The 22,709-nt window shown below is 43.5% G+C and overlaps 2 protein-coding genes across 7 annotated transcripts in view; one reads left to right on the top strand and one right to left on the bottom strand.

Moving 5' to 3' along the window:
* PCMT1 (protein-L-isoaspartate (D-aspartate) O-methyltransferase) overlaps positions 1-4,144 on the bottom strand; it is a 37,343-nt gene extending 33,199 nt beyond the window's left edge. For 2 of the 6 annotated variants that reach the window (XM_064649105.1, XM_064649104.1), the window contains exon 1: positions 3,874-4,144. In XM_064649105.1, coding sequence (XP_064505175.1) covers positions 3,874-4,129 — 256 coding nt within the window. In that variant the 5' untranslated portion in view covers positions 4,130-4,144. Of the gene's footprint in view, positions 1-3,715; positions 3,786-3,873 lie in introns of those variants that run through there. The other 4 variants (XM_064649106.1, XM_064649107.1, XM_064649108.1 and 1 more) reach the window with 4 other exon arrangements.
* A 6,233-nt stretch (positions 4,145-10,377) lies between these two features.
* NUP43 (nucleoporin 43) lies at positions 10,378-22,223 on the top strand. The gene is made up of 8 exons (XM_064649100.1): positions 10,378-10,538; positions 10,910-11,032; positions 11,306-11,383; positions 12,290-12,467; positions 15,714-15,849; positions 16,759-16,910; positions 19,767-19,889; positions 21,136-22,223. Exons 1-8 carry the CDS (start codon positions 10,419-10,421, stop codon positions 21,348-21,350), a joined length of 1,125 nt encoding a protein of 374 aa, XP_064505170.1. The 5' UTR covers positions 10,378-10,418; the 3' UTR covers positions 21,351-22,223.
* The last annotated feature ends 486 nt before the right edge of the window (positions 22,224-22,709 follow it).

Below are 22,709 nucleotides of genomic sequence, written 5' to 3'. Positions count from 1 at the left end.
CAGCAGCATGACAAATTGATTGGAGGAGAAAGGTGCAATAAGGAAACTTAATTGACTTTGGTGGACTGTAAATTAGACAGGGAACAAATTTTTCAGTTCTGCAGGTAGGAAAGAAAAGCTGATTTCAAAGATATTGCTGTGTAAAGTAACAGGACTTGGCAAGAGCCCAAGGATGAAAGACAGAAGGAGATCAAAATGACCTAATAGTGAACTATCAATGGATAGCTGAAGAGAGAGAAAAAAGATACAGATTTAGAATCCAAAGACCTTCAACCAAGCAAGATTACAGTAAATAATTCACTGATTACCCAGTCTTTTCCTGCTTTCTCAGCATCCCTATATGGCAGGTTCATAATAAAAAGAAATTCCTGTCAGAGGCATTTATTTAAACACAGGCAATTATTTCTATATTCAGCATGATTTCTATCCCTACAGTAACCTGCATTTAGATAGCTTCCTAGAAATGTTGTCTGCTAAAAGATCTTAATTTAAATATATTTTAGGGAGAAAGTTTGCTCAAGTATGAAAGCACCTGTTCAACTATTTTCAGTTAGGAAGAAGCAAATATTAAAATAATTACTCTGTAAAGGTGAAAAATATTTGTTAAAAGTAGCTTTAATGCAGAAAGAATCAAACCTTCAGAATTTTTAAAAAATTATAAGTACTTTCAAGAACAACTGGGAAACAACACAGCTGAACGCCTCATGGCAACAGCACATTCAAGGACAGCATTTTTGCTGTGAAGAGTGCATTTGAAACAAGTTTATTTTGTGTATGTCAAATGCATCTATGATGCCGTAAATTAACAGTGCAAGAACATGTTTCTAATGCAACAAGAAGCTAAAAATCAGAACAACAAAATGTCACACAACATTCTTTAGTCATTTGTCCCTAAGCACGCACTGAAAAATATGCAGAGTTCCAGGGCCCTCTTTGTTAGTTTGTCCCTTTTAAGACATGAAAGCAAAGATGATGGTTATCTTGCCTAAATCTGCATTGCAAATACCCAAAATCACTTCTCACTGCTCTAACAGAATGATCGTACCACTACAGAGAAGTTATTTCTATAGTTAATGCAACAGTGAAGTGACCAATAAGCAAATGTCAACATAGTTTCATGAAATTAGAGAACTTTATTGTCACAAGACAGAAATATTAGTAACTGTCAATAACGACTTACAGTGAAGAATAATCTTTATAGCTGTTTTAGAGGAAGAGGATATGTAGCCTACAGGAGTCTTCAATTGATGTTTTTATTTGGAAGCAAAACCAGTTTAAGAAGTTCCCATTCTTCCCAGCCCTCTTATACCCATAACAAAGTTCACTGCTTCTCTAACTGTAATAGTAGAACAGCTTACAGACATTGAGAAGTTTAAATCTCGGTGTTTCATAAGTAACGGGAAAGTGACCCAGTCTTAAAGCACACCCTCCCTCACAAGCAATTCTACAAAAACAGTCAAGAGAAGAATTGTGGCATACGAGCATGAGCAGGACCCTCTCAACCAGGCTTTGGTGCAGAAGAAAACATACTTTGTCACTACAGCCTGCATTATTTCCTTCATGTTATACAAATTATACACTAAATTACACACTCAGTTACTAAATTATGCACAAGACAAACACTGGACAACATCAAACCAACCTCATCTTTTATTCTCGATTCTAGCATAAAACGCTAGAAATGCTATGCTATGTAGCTGTTTTTAGAGGGGAGAAAAGTACACTGAGAGATCTGCTACTCAAAAGAAACCCTCTGGAGCATTTTAGTCTTTCTGTAACCAATGATTTTTAAGTTTGTTAAAACATCTGGGAGAATTATATCATATAAAACAGTACTTTCTTCTAAATCTGTTCCCAACTTTAGCAACAAGGCATCATCTTCCCTGAGGAACTCCAGTTTAAAAATTATGGTCTTAATTCAGCAACTGCTCTGCACTGATACAGCCCTACACCACCACCAGAGTCCCACCGAGGCTGACAACACAGTCTTGCTGCAAGATCAAAAGCCTCTGTGTTTCCGCAACATTTTATTGCCAATCCACTGTTTAACACCCCTCAAAACATATTGGCATGCATATGCAAAACAGAGAGGGAGAAATTACAGATTGTAATTTTCCAGGTAATTACCATCACTGAATACTGTGAGATTACAATATTAAGCACTTCTATTTTACTTTCCGCTTCCATACTACTGTTGCTGTGTACTAACTACAATGGTTTTTAGCCTTTTCATTATTATTATTTGCAAAGCCCAAAACAGTTTCCATGTGTTGAAAAACACTGTCATTGTCCTTTGCAACAAAGAAACTGGTTTTGCCTTCAGGTTCTGAGAGCCATAGACAATTCTGGCAATACTCACTTTTTGTATATATTTTGGAGTTTAACATTGATTTTTATGTCAGAAAGTTTTTCCCCGACTATGTAGGAGAACAATATTTCACTAAAACAGTATTTCTAGCCTTTCAGTTACAGAACAAAACAAAAAAATACATTACAACTCTTATAAGTAGTTATTATCTATTTATTAAATAGATTTTTACAGTGAAACTGTACAGCAATTAGCAGTTTTTACAGTGAAACTGAAAGTCACTTCAGGATATATTGCTGTGCTGGATGGAATAGTTCTCAAAAGAAAATACTGGAAAAGACCACATGATCAGAGGATCTAACAAAAGCAGACTGGAGAAAACAAGTAGGGTGATTCTCTTATGACACCAAAATAATGAGGAGGTCACACAGGTGAAGTTGTCTGTCGTCTTTCAGCATCACTAAACTAGGAGACAACTGCCATAATACAGGCCCCAAATCCACATCCTTTTATGTCTAAGACGCGGACTTGAGGAGAGGAAGGGAAAAGGCCAGGAGTAAAGAAGAGAGACACTACAAGTGTACCTAAAACAGGTTAATCCGATGCTGATATGAAAAACGGAAGCTCCAAATAGAGAAGGTGTTATCGCCCTGTCCTCTCTGGACCTGCATACTTCAGGATGTACCGAAGAACACTGGCGAAGAAGCACCCGCCCAACACCTTCCACGTTCAGCACGGGGACAGCACACTTGTCCTGGATAAGGACAAGGAGCGCCCAGTCCCTGGCAGCCACCTCAAACCTCAGCTGTTACAACGCGAGTCCGCAACCGCGACAGCTTCCCTGCCCTCCTCTCCTCGCAGTCCCGGAGAAGCCACTCGGGGCTGGGGCCAGCAGGGAGCACCTAAGACCCCGCCCGGGGAGGATGGCTGTCATACGCTCCTTTCCCCCTACACAAACACCCTCGGCCTCTTGGGCGCCTTTCCCAAACCCGGGCGGCTCCCGCTGCGTTCAGCCGTGGCCTGCAAGAGCGGAGGGCACCCTCCGACACCGCCACTCCCGCCGCCCGCAGCGAAGCCAGACGGACGCGATCCCGGTGCGTGCAGGGGATCATGAGCCCTCCGGCGCAGCCGCCGCGGCCCGGCCTCAGCTCAGACAGCCGGGGACGAGGCGGCGGGAACGGGGCCGGGACAGGGGGGAGGCGGCGGGCTGAGAACATCGGCGGCAGCCGCACGGCGCTTCCCCTCCGGGACCGCCAGCGGCGCCGCCCCGCCCGCCGCATCGCCTCCCGCAACAACAGCCCGGCCCGCCCTGCGACACCGCCCGCCGCCTGAGCACACACACCCCCGCCCGGGCACACGGACACGCCGGCCGGACATACACACGCACGCAGACACACAGACACACACCCCCAGCCGGGCGCCGCCGCTCACAGCCTGTGACAGCTGGCGGCGGGGCGGGCCGGCGCCGCGGGAGCGCGCGGCCGGTAACGGTCAGCAGGCGGCCGGTAACGGGCACGCCGCGGCCCAGGGGCCCCGCCCGCCCACGCCCCTGCCCCAGGACTCACTGCGGAGGTTGTGAATGAGCTCGGAGTGGCTGGCGCCGCCCGACTTCCAGGCCATCGCTAGGCACACTCTGCGGAGCAGGTACAGAGCCGCCTTCAGCGCCGCGACTGCGCACAACAGCTTCCCCAGGAAGGACACAACCTCCAGCGCCGACACAGGCGCCGCCTCCTCGCCGCCTCCTCCTCCTGCTGCCGCTGCTGCTGCCGCGCGCTCGCCGAGGGGAGGGGCCACGCGCCCACCGCCCCGCGCGCCCGACATGCCCTGGCCGTCGCCGCCGCTCCCGGCCCGCGGTCAGCCCTTCGCGCATGCGCGCCCACCGCGCCCGGGAGCGCGCGTGGGGAGATCCCTGCACACGGGGGCGGGCGGGGGTGGGGATGCGCAGCGGCCGCTCCCGGTTACGCGGGTTTGGCTGCCGGGGCTGCGGATCCCGTGCTGGTGGCCCCGGTCCCGCCTTCGCCCCAGAAGCGGCGGCGGGGCGGGACGGAACGGATCTAGGGGCGCGGAGTTTGTGGTCTTAGGAGCTGTGTTAATGAATGAGATAGCGAAGCGGGACCTCGGTACACAACCGCCGTCCCCGCCTCTGCCTTGTCCGCTCCCGTAGCACAGGCCGGCACACGCCGGGCACCGAAGAAGGCGGTGTCGGGGCCGGCGGGCCCGTCCCGGCCCCGCCAGCCTCGCGGGGCGACCTGCCGCCCTTGCGACGGAGCCAATCAGCGGTGTCCCCCGGCGCACTGTTTTGCATGGGGCGCGCCTATTGGCCGCGGGCAGCCCGCGCGAGCCAGGCCTACGTGTTGGAGGCTGCCATTGGTTAGGGGGCGCGCGAGCAGCGGGCTCCAGGTGTCCCCCCCGTGAGGCGGCAGCGAGGACGGGCGGACGGCTGGGACTGAGCAGCCGGAAAACTGCGCCGAAATTGGGGCGGGGGAGTAGGTTGCGGAGAGCTGGCATCGGCGTGTGTTGGCTAAACGCTGCCAAAGTACTGGTGTTCCACAAGAGCATCTACTGGCTTGATGCCGACGACGCAGGACAAAGTTGGAAATTAAAATTCTTTTCAAAAGGCGTCCAGGTCAATAGCTCGGAATTTAGTAAATGCCAAACTGATGATTCCAATGGGGTATTTACTCTGTCCCAGCACAGGCCACGATGAAGTCGCAATCTTAAGGGAAAAGTAGCACCTCCGGTTCCTCCCACAGCCTGTAGCATAATACAGAAAACCATAGGATTCACTTCCTACAATCATGTGGTATTCCTGGCTACTCCAAAACTCCTTAATGATTAATTTTGCCACCTGTTACGTATATATAACTCTATTGTTCTCAAGGGAAAGCACTGCCATTTCAGGGAACCTACAGTCAGTGCTGTGACTTCTGCATTTGTTCTCTGCAAATGGGCTTCCACGTGCCCAGAAATGCAATTTTACAGGACTTCCTCTCTTAACCAGGTGCATCAGCACAGGTATGTCATCTGCCTGGTACCAGACAGCAGGGTTTTCAGTTCTTGGCTTTTGAAACATGAGAGTAGCGATACATAACTATGAATAGGCAGGGCCTAAATTGTATAAACACTGGAGAAAATGAGATATCATCCAGCAGGTATAATTTCAAGTATTATATTGTTTCTTAAAAGCATTTCTGATACAAGGACACACAGCCTAACATAACACCATGGCAGACACATATAACATCTGTGAGAGAGCCCGTACTGGCTGGGAGGGGTGAACCTGTTCCAGCTCCACGCAACACATATATTTCATCCAATCATTGCTGGTTCAGGTGAAGATGAGGTGAAGGTGGGAATCTGCTTCCCTAGCTCGCAGTCAGTCCACAGCAAATCTGGCAGTTGCTCAATGCATACACCAGAGCCCATCCATAGACTTCCCAGATGTTTCCCATCTGTTTTTTTTAATCTTGGAGACAGATCCACTGCTGTGTTCTGTGTTCTCCATCTAGCTTCTCCTAAGCATGATCTAACAACTGCTCTACAGTCTGTGAGAGGCTCCCAGCCTGCCCTAGAATATAAAAGGTCTCCCTGTTACATCCAGTGGGCTGGCAGGAAAGAAGCCGTGGAGTTAGAGGAATTCCCAAAGGGCAGCAAGTACAGAGAACAGAGAGACATTGTAAAAGCACATGCACAGAAATACTTAATTGTTTTAAATGTTTTTCTGCTGTCAGATGCAAGCAAACTGCATTGCTTTCACATAGAGAGGTTGTTGGCAAGAAACTAGCTGGCCCATGTTTAAAAGCATTCCAAGGATACTTACCCCCCTTGGGAGACCAGAAACACTAAAGAAACCATTTACATATAAACTGACACCACTTACTAGGACCAGCCTGAATTAGGGTTAGGCTTGTCACAGAGCACCAAGAAAGAGCCCATCTTTATCTCTTAGGAACCTGCAGACTTGCCCAGTTGCCTTCTGACTGAAGGTACCCATTGGCCATCTCTTGGTTATGTTGTTGACGGAACTATTCAGAGAATTAAAACAAGTGTGGGCCTTCCTTAGCGATATCTGGGGTGTCTTGGATGGATACCAGGCATGTGTGAAGGAAACAGCATTTGGCTTGGCAGGTTTCCAGGAGCTCTAAGATAAGCCAAGTTGCCTGAAAGGGCCCTGGGAAATTAACATACACCAGTAGTGGCAGGATGCACCCATTTATGCAGTAAACAAACATGAGTGTCTCTAACTCTTTCTATTTTATAATCCCAGGCCATTAATCAATTTTTTTAAACTTATTAGGAGCACATCCATTGAGATGAAACTAAAAGGAACATAGGCACTCTACACTAGAGTATAATACAAGCAGAAATTAAAAAATTATTTGTATCATTATTCATGTGGAACCTCTCCATTTGCTCTGACACTCAGTATTTCTGTATCCTACTCCCCCTCACTTGTCCAGATCAGTGTGAGCACCTTGGTCCCTGGATGCCTACTGTCAGTTACAGGCACCTCCGTCTTCCACAGGTACAGCCATCTCCTTGGATTCTCCAGGGAGCTGCTGCATGGATGCTTCTCTTAGGGAAGAGGCAGAGGAATGCTAGCAGCCAGAGTGGGCCATCACTTGATTGTTCTGACATGAAGATCCCACTAACTGTAAGCATGTTGGCTCTTTCTCGTTCACCCACATCTCAATCCCCTGGCTGTACTTACATAGGGTTATATATAAACCCCTCCATGCTGCTATTTCTGTTTTATCCCTTCCCTCCCACCTCATGAACCCATTAGAATTTTTTTTAATTCTTTGAATTTAAAAAGAATTTGAAAAGTTGGTCATCACTGTCTGATCCCATCTGCTTCTGCATATATATACCACGAGCAGAAATTTCCCTGTGAAATGTTCCTGCTGAACATTTCCGCAGTTATGTCCCAAACCCCACACTAATTGGCTTCTACACCTACATTTACTCCTCTCACTGCTTCCATTCTGTTTTTTAATTTAATGGCTCTCCTTCATCTCATTTCTTTTCCTGTAAGCTCAAGCCAGTTTGGTGCGTACCTTCATTTTGTATTACCATTTCAGCAGTTTACATTATTTTCCCAGCTCTGCACTCAAAGAGGAAGTGAGAAAGACTTAGTCACATCAGTGACTTTCCACATTAGGAAGCAGCAGAACTAGGACCCCTCCATGAAGGAAGGTAAGCCCTCCTTCATGGAGAAGGTGAGCCAGGGATGACAACACTACACAGCAGGACACCATTCCACAGTGTTTGAGCGAGGCAAACAGTGCAGGGCTGGGGACAGTAATGGTTTTGCCATCGAGCAAAATGACAAGTCAGGCCCCAAGTCAAGCCAGTCACCAAGTCTGGGCAACGTGGCTGGGCACAGGCCCTCCTGCAACACAGCTCAGGCCAAGAGCAGGGTGCCCCAGAACCAATGGGAGCCCAGCTGAGGGCCAGTGAGGCTTATGAATGCACTCAGGGCCCTCTGCTGTTACATCTGCTCTGCAGGACCTTGCATAGCAACTGTATTCATTCAGGGGACTGAACTGGGCAAAACTTCAGGAATTCTTACTAGCTGTAAATATTGTTTTGGCATCTCCAAACAACTTTCTTTAAAATATTGTTCAATGATAATTGGAGGAAAGCAGATTATCAGCAAATCGAGGTCAGAATTAGCTTTATCCTGCCCTAGTACAACCACTGATCTCGTGAGTGCCTTTGTTCTTCGGCCTCCTAACCTCTGCCAGAGAGGTAGGCATGCTTTCAGAGTTTTCTTCCCTTTCACTTACTCTCCTAGCTTTAGCCATATTTAAGGATAATCCACAGATGCTCCTTGTTGTCTCAGCTAATATGTTTGGACCCAATTACAAGAGTCAGCTTCATCTAGACTTAACATTCTTTTTGAAAACCTCAGAAATATTAGATGAGGCATATTTTCTCCTGGTGTTTATTTCCTTCTTTTTATGTTTATTTAAATCTGCTATTACACTGAAACAGTGCACTAACACAGTGCACATCTTTCATAGTGATCAAGCATAGAGAATATATTTAAAGGTTTACAGAGCAGCCCTAAATCCATCACAGCTCTCACTTCCATCATATATGGTGCCAACATTTTCTTAAAAAAATGTAGGGCGGGGAAGAAAAACTGTGACTCTTTTTTTCCTCTAAGTTAAAATAAGCCTCTATGTCCGACCTATTCTCCTTAATACTTCACAAATGCTTTCGAACAAGCAATCCTGAGCAAAGAAAGAAAGCATCCAAAACCACAAGATAAAAAATACACACAGAAATCACAAAGAAACCAACAATAATATTTGTCTAATAAAACTTTTTGATAATCCCAAAGTGTTATCTCTTCAGCTTTTAGCTATCTGGTCTGTAGCTGTATTCTGAGGCTGCCTATTGATGTTTCTCACAAGTGTTACAAAAATTAGCTGAAAATACCCTGAGAGTTGACGGTGACTTGCAGAATTGCTGCTATCAGCTTAATACAGGGTGCCAGAGGTATTTGCTACTGTAGAATAATAATGGTACTGCCGTGTGCAACAAAGCTGTTTTAAGGCTTGCAGTATGGTAGACTACAATAGAATCCAGCTTTTTGAATATGTTCAGTGTTGGATTCTGCTGTACGTAAATATGGAAAAAAAAAGTTAATCTCAACTGAAAGTTCAAATGATGCATGAAGCATATAAAATATCATTCATTTCATATCACATCTGAGGGATTACAAAACAGCATAGCAGACTCGATGAAGAACTCAAGAATGCTGTATAGAAGAAATCTGACAGATGGCCTTAGCAGGCAAACTGCAATAACACAGGTGAAACTTTGTCCAAGCCTCTGCTAAGTCCACCTGATAGAACCTCTGAGAGCTGGCAGCATTAGCAGCATCAAGAAAAAATGCAGCAGAAAATCAGATTGTAAAAGTGCTTATGAGAAAGTCCCTTACTGCAGTGCAGTGGCTGGACAAATCATCTCATCCTCTGAAATGACAACTGTGAAGATAGCTATGTCAGCCTTTAGTTCATTTTACAACTAACCTCTGAACCTTTTATTGCATTGTTGTTTAGGTCTCAAGTGAAATACTAGAAAGGAAGTACCTGTGTCCTCCCATTTGATTTAACATGCTATTTTGTAAAAAAAAAAAATACTGTATTTATTTCTGTACAGGTAGGAATCTGTCAGAGGAATGACAGAGGAATGTCAGAGGAATGGACATATTATCATGGTTTAACCCCAGCCAGCAAATAAGTACCAGGCAGTACTTGGTCACATATACACCCCACCCCAGCCTCCAAGGTGGGATGAGGACAACTGGAATAAAACAAAGGTAAAACTCAACCCGTAGGTTGAGTTAATAATAATTTATCTCTTAGTAACATCAATAATTGAAATAAAACAAGATTAAATAGCCCATCCCTGGACAGCAATTGGTCCCTCATGGCCAACTCTCCCCAGTTTCTATACTGAGAGTGATGTTCCATGATATGGAATATCCCTTTAGCCAGTTCAGGTCAATTGTCCTGGCCGTGCTCCCTCCCAGCTTCTCGTGCACCTGATCATTGGCAGAGCACGGACTGAGAAGTCCTTGACTTGGAGTAAGCACGACTAAAACATCAGTCTGTTATCCACATCATTCTTATACTAAATCTGAAACACAGCGCTGTATCAGCGATCAGGAGGAAAATTAACTCTATCCCAGCCGAAACCAGGACATATTTAAAAGCAAATCTAGACCAGAGATGCTTAATTGCTGTCCAAGTCACTTATTTTGAGAAAACGGAAGCTGGCGCACGTCATGCAAAGGTGACACAGATACATAACACGTTGGGGGCCGCCGGCCCAGCCGAGCACATTCACTCCTTCCTCGATTTCCTCCTCTGCGGGCCCGATCCCGCAGACGCCGCCGGGCCGATACGCTCCGCTGTGCCGGCTCCCCCCGCGCGGCCACCCCGGCCCCTTCCCTCCCGCGCGCGCCCCCGCGCCCCGCCGCGCCCCCGCCTGTCCCTCCGCGCCCCCGCCTGTCCCTCCGCGCTCGCCGTCGCGCCGCAGCCAATGAGGGCGCGCGGCGCGGGGCGGGCGGGAGCAGCGCGCGGCGGGCGCGGCCATGGAGGACGTGAGCGCCAAGTTCGTGTCGCAGAAGATCAGCCGGACGCGCTGGCGGCCCCCGCCCGCCGCCTCCCTACAGCCTCCCGACGTCTTCGCTACCGGGTCCTGGGACAACGAGGTATCGCCCGGGCGGGCCCGGAGGCGCGGCGCGACCTTCCCGCCGGGGCGCGGGGCTGGCGGCGGGGGCACCTCACGCAGCCTCTGTGCCCTGCGCCTCCGCCGCTGGGCCGGGGCCGCCGTGAGCGCTTCCCGGCCCGGCGGTCCCGCCCTTCGCCGGGCTGTGCCGTGGTCGTGTCTCTGAGGAGGTGGAGGGGCCGCCTCGCCGCCCGGCAGCTTTATCCCGCCGGGCGAGCGCTTTCCTCCGTTCGGCGGCGGCTTCCTCAGGAGCGGTGCCCAGCCGCCTGCTTGGCGCTTTCCCTGGCTGAGGCGTAGTGTTGGATACTTTCGAAAGTATTTTCGGGTAAAAGTGGTGGTGTCGTTTCCGTACAGGATAACAGGATCTCCTTTTGGTCTGCGGACGACCTTGGAAATGTGGGCCTCAATGGTGAATATCATGGAGAACCTCACCTGCTGTGTGATATCCAGCACAATGGTGATGTTATGGACATGCAGGTAAAATAGCAGTGTTGAATAGATCTGTATTTTTTAAGGGCTTGTTACTTAGGAGAAGTTAAGTGAGAGTGAGCTGTCAAATGCTCAGATTGGCCAAAAAACTCCTACAAAGAAAAAAGGCAAAAGCCATCCGCTGTGGCTTTGTGGGGTTGTTTTTTGGGGAGTTTTGTTTTATTTTTCCCTCTATCTACCAATGATTTAGGTTACTCAAAAATCAAAATTATCATCTTAGTATTAACATTGACTAATAGCATACTTACTATCTCTCCTTAGTTTTTGGATCAAGAGAGAATTGTTGTTGCCTCATCGACAGGAACTGTAACTATATTCCGTCATCATCAAAATAACCAGGTATGTAACATGCATTGGCTTTAAGATGCTATTCTGTGTAATACAGCTCACTTTGATCTCAACATAAGAAACATCTGCCTACCAAAATCAGTTATTTTAATAAGTGTGTTAGAATAAGCTTTGACTTTATACACACAAGGAAAGAAAAAAGCATTTTACACACATGCTACATAAAGTAGATTTCAGGGTAAGAGTGGGGTATCTTGTAGTGTACATCTGTAACCAAATACTCCATTCACTGAAAACCTACTTTAGGAGATTAGATTGTTTTGGGGGAGTGGGTATTAATGGACTTGTACCTGCCTTATTAGAGTTTTTGCATTCTTGAAGTAAATGACTTATGTTGAATTTCTTCTCATGAGTGTCATGTGAGGGAAGATATGCAAACTCTGTAGTCTTTTGCTTTGATTATAAATCACTGAAAATAATTACTTTTCTTATGTATTCTGAATGACACAATAAAGACAGATGTCTGTTAATAGTTTGGTGTGGTACCTAAAATAAACTGAGTTCTTTGCCATCAAAATCTAAATGTGACCTTATATTTTGTAAAGGTTTCAGGTCTTTTCCCTTGTCCTGGGGAAAGATTGAAGGCATCAGCCTAGTCAAAGACATTTTACAGTTCATAAATAGTGTTCTCTCTAATTTCTAGGTCATGTGAAAATGGTGGTTCAGAGAAGAGATAAATAATGTTTCATGGAAGGGTTGTGTGCTTAAGAGTTGATGAAAATTTAGATTTCTTGATTCCTTTTTGTATCATGGCTAGGCTTTGCAAACGAGGTTCTTATTCCTGTGAGGTGGTATGGCTTTTCTGGAGCTTGTTTCTGGTTTCATGAGTAGTCTGGAAGCTTTGTTCTGCAAGGTTCATTATTTAACAGCATAATTTCATGTCTGGTTACTACTTAGACATTATCTGCCAACCACCGGTGGGAGAGAGCCCATTATCACGTGGATCAAGACACATCTTGTGGTGGAGCAGCATGTACTGGAGTCGTCTGCAACAACCCAGAAATTGTCACTGTTGGAGAAGATGGTAGAATAAATCTCTTCAGAGCTGACCAAAAAGATGCAGTAAGAACTATAGGTATGTCAAATAACTGTTCAAATTACTACAGTTCAGAGGGGTTTGTTTGGTTTTCAGCTTCTCAAATGATAACCAAAAAAAAAAAAAAAAATTGATAATTGATTTCAGTATTCCAAGCTGAATGCGTTTGCTCCAGACTATTGCAGTATCTCTCCAGACTTTAAATACTTGAACATATTTCAGATGTATTTCTATATTTATTCCAGTATATTTAAGTTAATGTTTTAGCTGATGGAGAAACTTCAAGCCCAAGGTTCTCTGTAGGTTTCTGTTTCACCTAGAATTGTTAAATACTATACCAGTATATATGAAACACAGCTAGGTTTCAAGAGGTATTGTCTCCCAAGTTCTTCGTAACTGGAGGCCATGGAAATGGTCACTTCAATTCACTATTTGTATTAAGATTGACCCTTGTGGTGTCCATATACTAAAATATCTATTTGTCTGTGTCTAAAGGAACAGCAAGAACCAGAAACCACTGTTTGTACCCTACTTTTCTGCCAAATATGGTGATAATACCAAGGGATCATTTCTCTCTTGGTGAAAAAGCTCCGTATTCCCTAGAGTAATAGATAATGTGATGAAGCAAGGTGTCAAAACCTGGTTATTCCCAACTCTTCCATCATGGTAGAATAGTGAAAACAGAATACAAGTTTGGAGCATCTGCCGGAAATTGAACTTAAAAGCAGAAGTAATTTAAAGGATGGTAACACTATGTTTGATAGTGGCATTGCTAAACCTTTATTTCTGAAGGTTCAGTTTGATACAGCCCTTTCTTTCTTCTTAAGCAAAACCTGTCCTCCAGTGGATAAAGGAATTTACACAGTGATAAAGCCAACTAAGAAAGGAAGTACTTTGGGATTTCTGGGCAGAGTGTACTCGTGTGTCCATGGCTGTATATACACACAAGATAAATCCTATTAATTGCATACAGCCCTTTACCGAAGTTCCTTGAGAATTTCTGTAGAAAACCTTTCTATATTAAAAAAAAAAAGTAGCAAGGCATGAGCCAGATTTTATTATCAGGTACACACAAAACACAGTAACAGTCTCGGGGGAGACCTTATCACTCTCTACAACCACCTGAAAGGAGGTTGTAGCCAGGTGAGGGTCAGCCTCTTCTCTCAAGCAGTTGGTGACATGACAAGAGGACATAGTTTAAAGCTGTGCCAGGGGAGGTTCAGGTTGGACATCGGGAAGAATTTCTTCACGGGAAATACTGGAACAGGCTGGCCAGGGAGGTGATGGAGTCACCATCCTTGGAAGCATTCAAGAAATGACTGGACATGGCACTTAGTGCCATGGTCTCATTAATATGGTGGTGTTTGGTCAAAAGTTGAACTCGATGATCTTAGAGGTCTTTTCCGACCTTAATGACTCTGTGATTTGTGATTCTATGACTTTTTGAGGGGCAAGGACATTAACTAATTTAAGAGGATTATTTTATTGGAAAATTTTTACATATACACAGATACCAACAGAGAGTGTTCTGGTACAAGTTTAATAGAGTAGTGTGTTTTGTGAATTCTCATGCAGCAAATGTCAAAACCCCCAAAATTATTTTTCTCTGGGTAATTTCTTGGATGCTTACATACAGATTTAATAATGTGCTGGATGCAAGTTGCTAGTTTTATTGGTGCTCACTTCATAGTGCTACTTGAAAATGTTTGCTTTGTAGTGATAGCTTCATCTGTTAGCATCACACTATGATAGCATAGTGTTATGCTGCAGGGAAGACTGCATTTAGATTTGCTGGCACGTAAGCATTTAAGAAATCAGATGTGAGTTAACTGAGAAATGTCCTTTTGAAAATGGGTAGGGTAAATTAGGAATGGTATGTAAGTAAGTCTGTCATACCGATGACCCCGTAAATGAAGCTTATGTGGAGTTAGGTGGAAAGCACATGCACAAATTTATGTACTATGGATGGTTTTACAGTAAAAGTTGGAGAGGGGAGAGAGAACATCTTGGAAGATGCTCTCAGGTTCTTCAGGATGGAGTTCTATGGTGTAAGCAATCTTTCATACTGGTTCCCAATTCCATGACACCTTGACATTTCACAGGCACTGAGCTGATAGAACTCTTGTACCTCATTCAATATATGGAAAGGAATACCTTGGTATTCTTGTTATTGTTTAATGGATTTAAGAGTATAATAGAAAGCTGATACGTTTGTAGTCAATTATGGTAGGAAAAAATCTCCAAAGTTAGAGATTCTGTAAAAATCTTTTGGAGCCATAAAAATGTATCATTGCTAAATCACTTAGTATTACTCTGTCATAAAATTTTAAATCCTTTAGAACTTCACTGTTCAGTAATCTAACATTTGTTTTTAAAAGTGTTTTGGTGAGGTTTTTTTTCTTCCCCTCAGTTTTCATTTAAATAGAGAGCAGAAAAGTCATTCAAGTATCTGTAATGAGGCAACTATCTTATTCAGAAAGATAATAATTCACTTATGTTGTCTTTTTGTATGGGCTTACACAAAGAATTTTAAAATATTTGAGGTGAAAGTAGACTTAAAAATGTTACCCTATCATAATCAAGATGAGAAGTTTCTATATAATAACAGAATTAAAAGAAAATGGTGTCTACATTTTCTCCTAAGGCCTCAAAAGTTTCACCTCAATGCTGTGAATTGTTTAACATTTTAAATTACTCTGACCAAAAGAAGCTCTGGAGAAAAGGACCTGGAAAAAAAAAGAGCTTTGCCATTTAGTTATTAACAAGCACTGATTTAACAAACTCTGATTTAACTTGATATCACATTGACAGTTCTTGGAAAAGGTCTAAAAGTTGGTGAATTAAGTGTTTCTGTATACAACTGCTTAATGTTCCCAGTCAGAGTACTGTTCCTTGTGTTCAGAAGAACTCCATTATAAAAAGCTCCATAGTTGCCTCCTGTCAGTAGGTGCTAGGCATATAAAGAAAACTGTTGAAAACCATAAACTTGGCTGAGTTGATTCCTCTTGAAGGAACTGCAAAAAGAAATCTTATGGATCAACAAGGAGTTCTCTAAGCACCAAACCTAATCAACACAGCTTCTTACAGATTTGTCTCAGTAGTGTTTGATATAGGAAGCAAGGGCTCCTTTTTCACAGGGTATTTGCAGATCCTGATCTGTCTCTCATGCTGAAAATGCAGAGGTGGTAAGCGTGTTTCTGTTTTCTATAAAGAGGTATTTTGTTGTAATTAAGGGGAGATTAGCATTCCATAGGTTTACCTGAATGCTTTTCTCATCTCTTGCAGACAATGCAGACAGCAGTACGCTCCATGCAGTGACTTTCCTTCGCACAACTGAGATCTTGACAGTAAATTCAATTGGACAGTTAAAAATATGGGACCTCAGACAGCAAAGAAATGAGCCATCTCAAATATTTTCTTTGTAAGACCTCCACTTTTTTACATATTTACTAAGAAGCATGTCTACTTTATATAATCTGATGTAAATCTTTCCTGATAGCATCCTAACAATGGGATGATATATCACTGATTTTTTAAAAGGATTTTAACTTCTTTGGTATTTAAATAATCAAAAGCAGAGTGCTTAATGGCCGAACCACTGCTGTGACTAAGCATTGTGTTTAGGTGGTCTGTTTTATGATTTAATTCTTGAAGGACTATTGCACCTGTACACTTGCTCTTTTTTAAGAAAACAAATTCCAACTCTCAACCAAAAACTTTTTCCCTATTTATATATATACACTTTACATCTGCTTTTCTCCACAGGCCTAATACAAGGTTTCTGGCATTTGGAATGTATTTGAATGGTAACTTTGTGCCTTATAAGATACTGTGAGAAAACAAACTGAGCTAGATTTAAATCCTGTTGTTGTCTGTGTAATAATTCCCATTGCTGTTAATAGGCTGTGGTTTAGGTAAGTGATTTTGTCAGTGCCCAGTCTCTCTTGGTAACTGTTAGTATATGTTGAAACTGTAATTATAACATGCATTTCACAGTAATCTTATGGTAGGTATAAGTAGAGTATTACGTGTATGCAAGGCACCCTCACTCCTGTAAATCTGTCAGATGCCATGTAGATGCCTGTGTACCGTAGGGCCCAGAATCTAATGCTCATCCGATTGTAGCTTCATGTTATTGCCATACCTCTGGTTTCCAGTAGATGTCATGTGGCTTCAGCCTGTGGTGATCAGATGCTACAGGAATTGAAGCTGCAATGGATACCTGTGCCTCACTTGTCAACACTCCTAGGGATTAAGAAGGAGAAAACACAAACTAAATAAAGAATTCATGTTTGGGTTATTTGGTTGTTTTGGTTTTTTCTCTTTGCAGGGCAGGTGACAGAGTTCCACTGCACTGTGTGGACAGGCATCCCAATCAGCAGCATATTGTGGCCACGGGGGGCCAGGATGGGATGCTGAGCATATGGGACATCAGGCAGGGTACTATGCCAGTGTCCCTGCTAAATGCTCATGAAGCAGAAAGTAAGTACCTGAAATGGAGGGGGGAGAAGAAGGTGTTATTTTAGAAAAGTTTCTATTTTTTGTAAAAGGTAAGCTGTTGTAACTATGGTAGAAAACAATCACATAGTTGCCTCTTCATAGAATCATAGAATGGTTTGTGTTGGAAGAGACTTTAGGATCATCTCATTTCAACCCACCTGCCATGGGCAGGGTCACCTCCTACTAGATCAGGCTGCTCCAGGTCCCATCCAGCCTGGCCTTGAACACTTGCAGGCGTCCACAAGTTCTCTGGGCAATCTGTTCCAGCTCACTTTTTCTCACCACCCTCACAGTAAAAAAATTTTTTCCCAATACCTACTCTAAGCCTGCCCTCTGGCAGTTTAAAGCCATTCTCCCTTGTCCCATCACTACATGCCTTTGTTAAAAGTCCCTCTCAACTCTCTTGTAAACTACCTTTAGGTACTGGAAGGCCGCTGTAAAGTCTTCCAGAGCCTTCTCTTCTCCAGGCTCAAAAACCCAACTCTTTCAGCCTGTCTTCATAGGAGAGGTGCTCCTCCCCTCTGACTGTCTCTGTGGTCCTCCTCTGGACTTGGTCCAACAGATCCATGTCCTTCTTATGTTGGGGGCCCCAGAGCTGGATGCAGCTCTCCAGGTGGGGTCTCATGAGGGCAGAGTAGAGGGGGGGAATCACTTCCTTTGACCTGCTGGCCACACTGCTTTTGACTCAGCCTAGGATACGTTTGGCTTTCTGGGCTGCAAGCAGACATTGCTGGCTCATGTGCAGCCTCTCATCCACCAACACCCTCAAGTCCTTGTCCCCTGGGCTGCTCTCAATCTGTTCATCCCCCAGCCTGTATTGATACCCGGGGTTGCCCCGACCCAGGTGTAGCACCTTGCATTTGGCCTTGTACTTCATGAAATTCCCATGGGCCCACTTCTCAAGCTTGTCCAGGTCCCTCTGGATGGCATCCTGTCTTTCAGGTGTGTCAGCTGCCCCACTCAACTTGGTGTCATCTGCAGACTTGCTGAGGGTGCACTCAATTCCTTTGTCTATGTCATTGATGAAGATATTAAATAACACTCGTCCCAGTATGGACCTCCATGGGACGCAGTTTGTCACTGATGTCCATCTGGATGCAGAGCTGTTAACCACTAGCCTCTGGATGTGAGTGTCCAACCAATTCCTCATCCACTAAACAGTCTACCCAATCTCTCCAATTTAGAAGGATGTGGGAGATTGTGTGAAAGGCCATACACAGAAGTCCAGATAAATGACATCTGTAGCCTTTCCCTTGTCCACTGATACAGTGGACACTAGGACACAGGGCACTAGGTTGGTCAGGCAGGAGACCTGCCCTTGGTGAAGCTGTGCTGGCTGTCTTGAATCACCTCTCTGTCCTCCACATGATTTAGCACAGCTCCTAGGAGGATCTAGAATGTTTTTCCCAGGCACAGAGCTGAGGCTGACAGGTCAGTTGTTCTCAGGGTCCTCCTTTCTACCCTTTTTAAACATGGGTTTGTACCCATCTTTCCCTTTTTCCAGTCACCTGGGACTTCACCATGACTTTTCAAATATCATGAAGAGTGGCTTGGCAACTACATCAGCCAATTCCCTCAGGACTCTGGGATGCATCTCATCAGGTCTCATAGATTTATGTATGTTCAGGTACCTTAGGTGGTCACAAAACTGAGCTTCTCTTACAGTAGGAGGCACTTTGCTCCCTCAGACCCTAACTTGCAGTCCACTCACTCGAGAGGTGTGGAAAGAGAGGTTGCCATTGAAAACTGAGGCAAAAAATGTTACCAAGTATGTCAGCCTTCTCTTTATCTGTTGTTACCAGTTTGCCAGCATTGTTTATCGGGGGGAACATCTTTGATCTTCCTTTTCTGGCTGACATACCTGTAGAAGACATTCCTTTTATTCTTTTCATCCCTTGCCAGGTTCAGTTCCAGCTTCCCCTTGGCCTTCCTCACCCTATCCCTACATAACCTTCACCTCTATACTCTTCCCAGGATACCTACTACTACTCAATGTGTTTTCACCCAGTTGGCTTCCTTCTCTGTATGTGAGACTGTTCTTATCTAAAAGCCAACTCTATCTAAATTAAAACTAGACTTGGTAAGCAATTCTTTAATGAGCCCTTAAATGCATTTGATCAGAATGATTGTTTCTAGCAGGGTAGGTGTATAAAGAGTCATAGAAATTGATGCTGTGTTATGCACATAGAGTAAAGCAAGAATGCAGATGCTAACAAACTTGAAAACATGAGGAAGAAGGGGAAACTCAAGCTAGTACACATCCATTTGGTGCCTCCACAATGCTGAAACAGCTCACTTTCCTAGTAACTTTACACAAAAAAGATAGCAATTCATTTTATGCGGAAAATATCTTTACTTGATGCTACAATCGTATTAAATGAGTAAAAATATTTCTTGATGTTAATTTTTACTGATTTAAATGTGTTTTCCACAGTTGTGGTATCTAGAAACAAAATAACGTCCTGGGAAGGAATGCATGCTGCATGCAGATTTAAACTTAATAGTAGGGAAGATGGCATCAGATGGTATACAGAATGCCTGAATTCAGATATGACTTTAACCTTTAGCAATTTTTGCAATACTGAAAACGCAAGAAAGTAGGGGGGTTTTCCCCCACCCCTCCTACCACCCCTCTCCCAGGGGAGGGAAAACTGCAGTATATAACTAAGCATGGGGCTTTGGGTCTCCTACCCACACACACTTAAGAATGGAAGGTTTTGATGGGGGCATGGGTTCTTGTAAGTGCATGTCCACATCATACTATCCAAAGTGCAGTGATTGAAGTACTTGATACTTGTTCTGAAGTGGTTCTGACAGGGTTCTGTTTGATACTTCCAGTGTGGGAAGTTCACTTCCATCCCTCCAACCCTGATCACTTATTTACATGTTCTGAAGATGGATCACTTTGGCACTGGGATTCTTCCACAAATGTATCTGAAAAACCATCTTTTCTTCATCAAGGTAAGGACGTTTGAAGTCTGTCTGCACTGAATTTGTCAGTGTTCATGACAGTCAGTGTTCTTACATGACCCAATTAATAACACAATCCTAATACAGAATAATAAAACCTAGTTTCTTTTCTTAGAAACCAAGCAGTGATAGGCACTTGAGGAAAACTACTTAAAAGGCTAACAGTTGTGTGAGGGTTTTTTGTGGTCTGGTTTTGGTTTTCTTAATGTGCTACACTCTTACCAATGTGTGAAAGGGCACAGCTATGATTTCAAAGAGAGATTGTGTTCACTTAAAAATCATCTGTATTGTAGAAAAGACACAGAGGCAGCCTCAATGACATTACTGAGTCTCTGAGGGAGATACACAAAGTTAGAATACCACAAAATTGATATGTTAATGAGATAGCAGAATTAGGAATTTACAATTCAAGGTCATAATTTCATTCAAATTCCAATGAATGAAACTGGATCCTTTTGCATTATGGCAGGATTTTAAAGTTATGATACTGACTTAATACAAACATTTCACATTATAATCACAAAGACTGCTAAGTGTTTGTCACTTCAGACTGTAAACAGTGGGGAAACTTTCAGATGTCACCTGCTGACTTTGGCCTCAAAGTTAAGTTTTATATATGGAAGAGATAGGATTACTGATTTCAAGTTGCACTCTGCATGTTTTCAGGTATATGAAATATAAACCCTTTAGCATCACTTCAGACACCTGTTAATTTTATGCTGAATGACAGTTCTCAAACTGTAATACTTCAGTTTAAATGTAAAATATTACATGGAAAAATTTCAAAGTCAAATACAGGTATGTCACTTGCTGCAGAGTAAGTAGGGAGAAGGGACAGTAGGGAATAAGTGTTACTGAAGCAAAGCTGAAACCCCCAATAATAGCAAGACACTGTATAAACAGACTTCTGTTCTTCTGTTCTTGCTTTAGTTTCTGGCTAGAAAAACTTGCTGGTACTTACACTGGTGAGATGAGTTCATAGCTGTTGTGATGTATTTGTCTTAACTGAGGTCAGAGCTGGTACTAGGTTTCTGTAATTCAGTACTTGATTTTTTTAAGCTATTTTTTCCTTCATTTACCAAAGAAATGACATCTGATAACTAATCTGAAAACTGACTTAAATGTAAAATTATATTCCTATTATGTCTGTTCCATATCTACGTTTCTTCAAATTCTGAGAATATATAAACAAAATTGAAACTTTTTTCCCCCTTTCTTCCCTCTTTCCTTCTTTCAGGAGGAAGAAGTACTACCTATCTTTCCCACAATACCATTAACCAGTCTGTAGTAAGTGCCTGGCTAAGCAACGATCCTACCAAAGACCGCATGGAAATCACCAACTTAATTCCAAATCAGACTTTGTCTGTGAATAGCTTAGATGTTTTAGGACCATGCCTAGTATATGGTACTGACGCAGAGGCTATTTATGTGAACAGACAACTTTTTGCATGAAATGACTGCAGTATCCCGTTGAAGTACTGATCAACTTGAACTACTGGGAAATGTCAGGTTCACTGTTATTGCTACTCGTTGGTCTGTTATTGGCGGGTGGGGGAGAGACCTACAGCTTGGTCCTGGTACTGCAGAAGAAATGTGAGGTACCTCAGATTCTGACAGCTGTCACTCGCTATTCATACTCTGGGATGGGTAATTGAGCAAGCTTACATGCCATTTCTTCCCTGCTGCCTGTTTGGATAAGGAGGAAAGTAGTCACTACGGCAAGATCTTTGCTGTAAAGTTATGTCTATAATACACACATGCATAAAAACTGAAGAAAAGGTAAACCCTGGATTTTTATTTTTCCCTGTAAAGATATTTTTCAAGTATTATTTCTAAAGCAAAACTATGGCGTTCTTTGAAATTCTTTTTATGTCACCTGAGAGACATGAGGGTTTTTTTAAGCAGAGGGGGTTTTTTATATATTTAGGGGAACATAACTTTTAATGTTAGTTCATGAGAACTGGAAGGAAAACTGTTAAAGCTATGAAATCTAAAAGGTTCTTTAAGAATCTAAGCATTCTAGCAACATTATTTTGCATTATATACAGCTTTATCGTGGGTGCTGCATGTTAAAACCTGATAATGCACCAGTAAATTTACCAACTGAAAAGTGGTTTTTATAATTAAGAGGTCATATTTGACAGATGTGTTGGCTGTGTTTTCAGGTGTAAGAATAAGACTTTCTAAACTTGAGACATAGTCTTTGTCAAAATTTCATGTCTGGTCTGTTGAAATCTTGGAAAATTTCAATTTTATGATTAGCATTGTACCTACCTTTTGTTACAAAGAACCCTTTCTCTTTTTAATAAAAAGTTTTGCACAAGAGTAGTGGTCTGAGTTACTAAATTAATTCAAACAGGTGTGCTTGCACTCATCTTTGGAGAAAGGTAAATAACTAACTCACTTGGACTGATCCTGGGTATGCAATCTGAAGGATGGAGAGAATCCTCAAGATTTGGGCAGCAACAGGTTACTTGCAAGGTTTTATGTGATATTTTTCCACCATAACCACTTTAGAGTGTATTTTACTTCACATCTGCAAGAACGGCCTTGGTCTGCTGTGCAAGAACACCTTACCTGATCCGATTTCCTTGTGTCCGGCTGCAGGAGCTGGGTGACAGGGCTGTCCTTCCTTCATCGGGCAACGTACGAACTTGCCAAGGGGCTCGTTAGAGCAGCTTAAATTTTGCTTCTCGGTTTGTTTGAAATGCAAAAGATGGAAATTAAATGGATGAAATGGAAAGAAACTGTCGAGATGCGACTCTGAGTGATAATCGGTGGGTGTTCCTTCCTGTCGGTCCGTAACGAGGC

Source organism: Pseudopipra pipra, chromosome 3 (assembly GCF_036250125.1).
Source record: "Pseudopipra pipra isolate bDixPip1 chromosome 3, bDixPip1.hap1, whole genome shotgun sequence".
Classification (NCBI taxonomy): Eukaryota; Metazoa; Chordata; class Aves; order Passeriformes; family Pipridae; genus Pseudopipra; species Pseudopipra pipra.
The sequence above is the reverse complement of the archived record's forward strand: the minus strand, read 5'-3'. Positions and strand labels throughout refer to the sequence as shown.

What these genes read in the sequence shown, in the direction of transcription:
- NUP43 (XM_064649100.1), top strand. Translation starts at nt 10,419, where the DNA reads ATGGAGGACGTGAGCGCCAAGTTCGTGTCGCAGAAGATCAGCCGGACG. An exon ending in GTGATGTTATGGACATGCAG is followed by an intron (nt 11,033 to 11,305) that starts GTAAAATAGCAG and finishes ATCTCTCCTTAG; the next exon opens with TTTTTGGATCAAGAGAGAAT. An exon ending in AAATGCTCATGAAGCAGAAA is followed by an intron (nt 16,911 to 19,766) that starts GTAAGTACCTGA and finishes TGATACTTCCAG; the next exon opens with TGTGGGAAGTTCACTTCCAT.